The sequence below is a fragment of the Alosa alosa genome, chromosome 13 (assembly GCF_017589495.1).
Source record: "Alosa alosa isolate M-15738 ecotype Scorff River chromosome 13, AALO_Geno_1.1, whole genome shotgun sequence".
NCBI lineage: Eukaryota > Metazoa > Chordata > Actinopteri > Clupeiformes > Clupeidae > Alosa > Alosa alosa.
Genome location: NC_063201.1, coordinates 3,220,936 through 3,228,435, shown reverse-complemented (window position 1 = coordinate 3,228,435; position 7,500 = coordinate 3,220,936). Strand labels below are relative to the sequence as shown.

Genomic DNA, 7,500 nt, shown 5'->3' with positions numbered 1-7,500 from the left:
ATCTGTATCATATGAGAGTCTACATTTGTGTATGTCATACATCTGTATCATATGAGAGTCGTACTCAGTGTGTATCTGATGAAGCTCAATCTTCTTTCTGTCCAGCTGCTCCTGCAGGTTCAGACACTCGTCCCTCGACTCCTCCAGCTCTGCCTTCAGGATGGGGTCAGCCCTCACAGCCTGAGGACCCTGGGAAATGTAGTACAATATGACTTAGATCGCTAAACACATTCAACACCAGGGATGGGGTCAGCCCTCACAGCCTGAGGACCCTGGGAAATGTAGTACAATATGACTTGGATCGCTAAACACATTCAACAGGGATTCCTCTTTAAAACCCACCACGTAGACAGAATAGAGACAAAAAAAACTCTGTATGGAGACTATTCCAATGATTTATAGCCTTGTGTCCTCCAACATGTTTTTGAGTTTTACATTCTCCCCTTGTGGTTGACTGACTTACCTGTGTTGTTCTTGTTTTCGAAGCAGAGTGTATTTTGTTTGTGTGTGTGTGTCTGTAGGCTATGTGAGAGAGAGGGGGGGGGTATTCAGCAAGAGAGGCTGTGTGTGTCTTAAATATGAAGAATGCTTTACATGACATAAAATTGATTGACTTCAAATGGGCAATAATGGCTGATACTTTTCTCCTTTTCAGTGTACAAAGTCAATTCTTCAGTGAGAAATTTCCAGATTTGGTTGGATGGATGGATGGATGGATGGATGGATAGATGAATAGATGGATAGATGGATAAATAGATACTTTATTGATCCCCAAGGGGAAATTCAAGGCATAAAGGCTGCCCAGGACACTACTGTTGCTAGTTTCGGTTGTTGTTTTTGTTTTGGTGTTGTTTGGTGTTGGGCCCCAATAAAGGGAGCAGGTATTGTTGTTTATGTCCTCATTGAGAAGTTCCCTTCATTTTGGATCCTGGACTCTAGCGTTGTTTTTGTTTGTTGTGTGTTTCGTGGTTGTTGTTGTTGTTATTGTTGTTTGTCCCCCATGAGGCGCTTGGGTATTGTTCACGGTTTCTTAACAGAGCCTGCTGGCACTGCGGGGCTTCTTGGACGAGCAGCTCTGAGGCTCTGTGGAGTGTGTGCCTGTGCCGTGTGTTTACCAAACCAAGAAAACGCATCCAAGAAAACAATGGCTCAACAGATTAGCTCTAGATTACACTTCAATTACCGTCCCAAACACAGTAATCCCGGAGCGGCTGCAATGGGGGGAAGCACCAGGATTAGACCGGGCTCAGCTGACAGACTCTGAGCCCAGGGGAGACTACAGAGGGGGGAGGGGGGCTAAGGTGCTGCTGCCTAATTAAGCACTGGCCAGACGTCTCAAAAGTCAGACATGGGTGGTGGGGTGGTGGGGTGGGGTATGTGTGTGTGTGTGTGTGTGTGTGTGTGTGTGTGTGTGTGTGTGTGTGTGTGTGTGTGTGTGCATGTGTGAGTGTGTGTGTGCATGTGTGAGTGTGTGTGTGTGTGCCTGTGTGTGTGTCTGTGTGTATGTGTGTGTGTGGACTTCTCTTTCTTACATTGTGTAAGTGTTTTGAAATTCTTCTATGTGTGCATGTGTGAGTGTGTGTGTGCATGTGTGAGTGCGTGTGTGCATGTGTGAGTGTGTGTGTGCATGTGTGAGTGTGTGTGTGCATGTGTGAGTGTGTGTGTGCATGTGTGAGTGTGTGTGTGCATGTGTGAGTGTGTGTGTGCATGTGTGAGTGTGTGTGTGCATGTGTGAGTGTGTGTGTGCATGTGTGAGTGTGTGTGTGCATGTGTGAGTGTGTGTGTGCATGTGTGAGTGTGTGTGTGCATGTGTGAGTGTGTGTGTGCATGTGTGAGTGTGTGTGTGCATGTGTGAGTGTGTGTGTGCATGTGTGAGTGTGTGTGTGCATGTGTGAGTGTGTGTGTGCATGTGTGAGTGTGTGTGTGCATGTGTGAGTGTGTGTGTGCATGTGTGAGTGTGTGTGTGCATGTGTGAGTGTGTGTGTGCATGTGTGAGTGTGTGTGTGCATGTGTGAGTGTGTGTGTGCATGTGTGAGTGTGTGTGTGCATGTGTGAGTGTGTGTGTGCATGTGTGAGTGTGTGTGTGCATGTGTGAGTGTGTGTGTGCATGTGTGAGTGTGTGTGTGCATGTGTGAGTGTGTGTGTGCATGTGTGAGTGTGTGTGTGCATGTGTGAGTGTGTGTGTGCATGTGTGAGTGTGTGTGTGCATGTGTGAGTGTGTGTGTGCATGTGTGAGTGTGTGTGTGCATGTGTGAGTGTGTGTGTGCATGTGTGAGTGTGTGTGTGCATGTGTGAGTGTGTGTGTGCATGTGTGAGTGTGTGTGTGCATGTGTGAGTGTGTGTGTGCATGTGTGAGTGTGTGTGTGCATGTGTGAGTGTGTGTGTGCATGTGTGAGTGTGTGTGTGCATGTGTGAGTGTGTGTGTGCATGTGTGAGTGTGTGTGTGCATGTGTGAGTGTGTGTGTGCATGTGTGAGTGTGTGTGTGCATGTGTGAGTGTGTGTGTGCATGTGTGAGTGTGTGTGTGCATGTGTGAGTGTGTGTGTGCATGTGTGAGTGTGTGTGTGCGTGTGTGAGTGTGTGTGTGCGTGCGTGCGTGCGTGATAAGGTGATGTAAGTCCACTGGCACGACGGTGCGTGTGTGCGTGTGTGCGTGTGTGCGTGCGTGCGTGCGTGCGTGATAAGGTGATGTAAGTCCACTGGCACGACGGTGCGTGTGTGCGTGTGTGCGTGTGTGCGTGTGTGCGTGTGTGCGTGTGTGCGTGTGTGCGTGTGTGCGTGTGTGCGTGTGTGCGTGTGTGCGTGTGTGCGTGTGTGCGTGTGTGCGTGTGTGCGTGTGTGCGTGTGTGCGTGTGTGCGTGTGTGCGTGTGTGCGTGTGTGCGTGTGTGCGTGTGTGTGTGTGTGCGTGTGTGCGTGTGTGCGTGTGTGCGTGTGGATAAGGCTTGATAAGGTGATGTAAGTCCACTGGCACGACGGTGCGTGTGTGCGTGTGTGCGTGCGTGCGTGCGTGCGTGATAAGGTGATGTAAGTCCACGGGCACGAGGGGTGTTTTCAGTACCGCTGGCTGATTATCAGCGTTGAAACGAATGAGCTCATGAAGCATGTGGTTCCAGTAAGAATGATAAAAGTGTCAGCATGACACACTTCATCTGTGCTGCTGCAACACTATCTTTTGGGCTTGAGCTGATTAATGTCAAGCAGCAACACACTACTTTGCAAAGCAGAGAGGTTAATTTAGTAACATAGCCAGCTGTCTTGCTGGAGCGCAGATAAACTGGCTACTGTGGCCCTGGGTGCTGTATTAACCCAGGGCCCCAGACAAGCTTAATGTGGCCCCGACTCTGCCACACAAAGCACTGTCTACAACCAACTGCCTACAGCACATATTCAACATAGCAACGTATTCATTTGTATTGCAAGTAGTAATATAGGTGATTCTAGGTGTTGCATTCACGGCTGGCAGGCACTGGTTTTCAAATGGACACAGGGCCAAATTGCTCCGTTTGTTTGTAGTGTAAATGAGAGGCGCAACAGGGAAAAAAGTGTTCCGGATCCCAAAGATTCTAGAGCGCTCCAAGTGTTCCGGATCCCAAAGATTCTAGAGCACTCCAAGTGTTCCGGATCCCAAAGATTCTAGAGCGCTCCACCGGATACCGAGGAAAACAGAATATTAATGATACCCAACCCTTCTTGCATGGTATGTGCTTCCAAGAAAATGACAACCTACATATCCATCCTCAACGATGTCAAATCTAATTTGAAAACAGCAGACGGCTAGAAACCTGCAGGAAGCTATTATGTAATGGGATTCATTTTTTGTGACAGGGAACTATGTAGTGATTTTGTGGTTGCACAACATTACACTATAAGCTTATGCAGTTGAAGTGTGAATGCAAGGGGATTTGCCTACTGAGCCTTTGCTTACGGGTTGCAAATATGCAAGTGTCAGGGTTCAGGTTTTAAGCCTCATGGAGTCAGGTTGTGTTTACTGGGGTTAAGAGGTGGGGATAAGAGGGCCTGTGGAAGGATGTGGAGGGGGGTTAATGGTGGGAAGTGAAGGGTGTACCTTGAGAGGGTGTGTGCGAGTGTGTGTGTTTGTTTGTGTGTGTGTGTGTGTGTGTGTGTGTGTACCTTGAGAGGGGGTGTGTGTGTGTGTGTGTACCTTGAGAGTGTGGATCTTGCTGCAGAGCACTCGGACCTTCTGTTTGATGACAGCATCACTCTCTGTGCTCCTGAGAGAGGAGATAGGGGAGAGAGGATGAGTCATGCGCACACAAACACACACACACAAACAGTCGTTACCTCCCCTTGCACACAAACAAACACACACACTTGCACGCTCTCTCTCTCTAACACACACACACCCCCCCCCACACACACACACACTCACACACAGGCAGAAACAGAAACACACACACACACACACACACAATCTTAACACACAACCGTCTGGCCCATCAGCTGAGTAGACAGTCACACCCCTTGGTTTCACGACGGTACTCCCATTATATGCATCATAAAACACATCGTGCAGCTATTTCTGGCATCAGTGGAGAACAGGGCTGACGTGCGCTTGCCTGCCTTGCGTGGGAGGAGACGGGCAGATGCATTCTCAGAGGACCAAGTTCCTGTTCCTGTCCCATCTTTCCCACACAGACACACACACACACACACACCGCCAGTCAGCCAGATCACCACCTCCACCACCACTGCTGCTGCTGCTGCTGCTGCACCCAGGAAAGGAATGTGCTACTGCAGTCGCCAGGCTGACCGATAGACAGGCCTGTTGTGAGTCACTCGCTGCCGTATAGGGTCAGAGGGGAGTGTGTGTGGAGCTGTACAATAGGGTCAGAGGGGAGTGTGTGTGGAGCTGTACAATAGGGTCAGAGGGGAGTGTGTGTGGAGCTGTACAATAGGTAGCCGGCTGTCTCTAGGCGAGAAGCTGGGAGGGCAGCTCAGAGGAGAGGCCTTTTAGGCATTCTGTTATTTCTACCCTTTCTTCCAAAACACAATAAGATTGCTAAACATTACCTTTACTAAAAATACTGTTACATCATCACCATCATCATTCATGACGATTGTGTTGTTTGTGTTCATTTTGCTGTTATCACGTAATAACTAAACCCTCATCATAATCAACAGACAAGTGATCCCATTTGTGAAGGACGAGGAGAAAATCATGAGTGTTGCCCAAGACATTTACCCCTGCCGTAAGACACTGTAGATCATCTGCTGAATCTGGTCGTCCTCATTGGAGAACTCTGAGCCTGAACTCTGACCCTGGTCCAGCAAGAGGTCAGGGGTCACCTAGAAAAGGAGTCCAGAGTGAAACACTGACACACACACACACTTATATGGCACATAAGAACAGTTGTGTGTGTGTATGAACAGTTGTGTGTGTGTTTATGAGAGAGAGAGAGAAAGAGAAAGAGAGAGAGAGAAAGAGAGAGAGAGAGAGAGTTTATCACCCTCAGGTTTATCACCTGTGCCTCTACTTGATTGGCAGGTGCAGTCTCCACAGCAACATATCGCCCCTGAGACTGCCACTCATTGGCTGATGAGGGAGAGGTGGAATTGTGCACTGGCGTTACCTTGCCGACGGACCCTGCGCCCCGGCCCAGGCTGTTCTGACTGGACGAGGGGAGCGAGGAGTACGGGTTGGAGACGAGGGAGGCGGCAGCGTAAGGGGGAGGGGCAGCCGGGCGTCCCGAGTCCACGTCGGGAGAGCGCCCCCTGGCAGCTCCGCCGGTACTGCGGCCTCCGTTGAACTGGCTGATGAGGCGGTTGACGGGGATGTGGTTCGGTGGGGGCTGCTGGGGCTGGTGGGGTGTGGTCTGGTGGTGTGGGGGCTGGTGGGGTGTGGGCTGGTGGGGTGGGGGCTGGTGGTGTGGGGGCTGGCGTTGTGGGGAATGGGTGGGTGGGGGTTGGCGGTGTGGGGCGCTGGCAGCTCGAGGGGGGCTATCGGGGAAGGACTCCGAGGAGCCGTACTCACTGCCTGTTCCCGGCGAACCATTGAGCCCCACGCCGTGCGACCCTCCCCACTGGTTCCTCTGCAACCCCCCTCCTCCTCCTCCTCTCCGCCCTCTCTCTCTTCCAACTCCTAGCCCTCCGTCCAGGTTGCCGTAGCTACCGGAGCGTCCATCTCCTGGGGGCCGGCCCAAGTGGTCGGGGAACTCGTCGCTGGCGTCGCCGTCTCGGTCCAACAGGGAGCCGTGAGACTGGGCGCGGCGGAGATAGCCGCTGTCGTCTGCGGGGGGGTAGGACCTCTGGCCGGGGGCCTCTCTGTGTCTGGCACACACACACACACACAGGGAACAGAGACCTCAATGTGGCTGAAGGTGAACCGGTACGTAGTGTAGTTGTGTGTGTATTAACGTTTTTCATGTGACGTATTTTAGGTTCTATAGCTTTGTTTACATCCACCTGGTAGGCAAGGGACAAGTTGAACCCATTGAACATCGCTGTCTGCAGCTGCCTCCTCTCAGTAGGCTACATCTCTGTATTTCAGCAATGTCAACATTTCAGGCATCAATAAAGGTGATGATGAAACGTTATCCCATTGTTCAATATTTGATAGCCTGTCACAGGAACGTTATTTCGCTAAAATCGCCCTGATTTGGTGCATTGATCTGTATCGATAACGTTATGGGAGAACCTGCATGTAGCCTAATGGTAGATCTAGCCTAACTTTTTCTGTTCAAAACTCGGTTTACACGAAGACGACAGACTTTCTTAGAAGCTGTGAAATTTGGCCAGAAAGGAACCTTCCCTCTGAAAGTTGACACAAAATTAAACAATATTTGATCATTTAACTTCAACTGAACAGCGACAGGTTTTGGTAGGCAGTAGACTCAGCAGACGTTAAAACGGTAGCTTACAGTTATAGCCAGCGTCAGTCAGCATCATGTAACATTAATGGCGTCAGTCAGCATCATGTAACATTAATGGCGTTGGTTGTTGTGTGTGATCGCTAACAATTCATAGGATCAAATCAGTTTATTTTGACATACGGGAGTTAGCCTAACTGACCTGTAGGCTATAGCACATAAGCCTATTCTGTTTTCATTTATTAGCATTTGTTGTGATTATATAATCAAGTGACAATCATGACAACTTGAAATAGAAGGACAGAAGGTGAATGATGTCCACAAGCACGAATTTCACGAGACAAATTAGAACAAACTGTTCCGGTAAAAATATTCTTGCCATGTTTAAAATGCTGCACTTTTTCCCTTCATAGCCTATCTCTGGCAATTCATTTTTGGAGGACTGTAGATAGTTGCATTTTAGCCTACGTCTTAGTAGACAGTAGCCTATGCTACACCATTAGGCCATCTTGAGAATAAAAGACTTCACTGCTAACGATCATCCTCCACAACCATGAGGATAGGTAGGCTAAACGGTCGTTCGTCGCCTTTTTGCTTCTTCTTGTAAAACCAACTGTTAGGGCCTACACAAGTGGTCGGCATCCCGGTCAATATTTGATAATCAAAATTCAAT

The 7,500-nt window shown here is 49.5% G+C and overlaps 1 protein-coding gene across 1 annotated transcript in view; it reads right to left on the bottom strand.

The window, feature by feature from the left end:
* The window catches only part of LOC125305694 (cingulin), a 47,245-nt gene that overhangs the window by 24,967 nt on the left and 14,778 nt on the right, over nucleotides 1-7,500 (bottom strand). The window contains exons 3-6 of the mRNA XM_048260603.1: nucleotides 5,484-6,288; nucleotides 5,204-5,307; nucleotides 4,163-4,232; nucleotides 65-189 (exon numbers count right to left, since the gene is read on the bottom strand). Coding sequence (XP_048116560.1) covers nucleotides 65-189; nucleotides 4,163-4,232; nucleotides 5,204-5,307; nucleotides 5,484-6,288 — 1,104 coding nt within the window. The remainder of the gene's footprint in view (nucleotides 1-64; nucleotides 190-4,162; nucleotides 4,233-5,203; nucleotides 5,308-5,483; nucleotides 6,289-7,500) is intronic.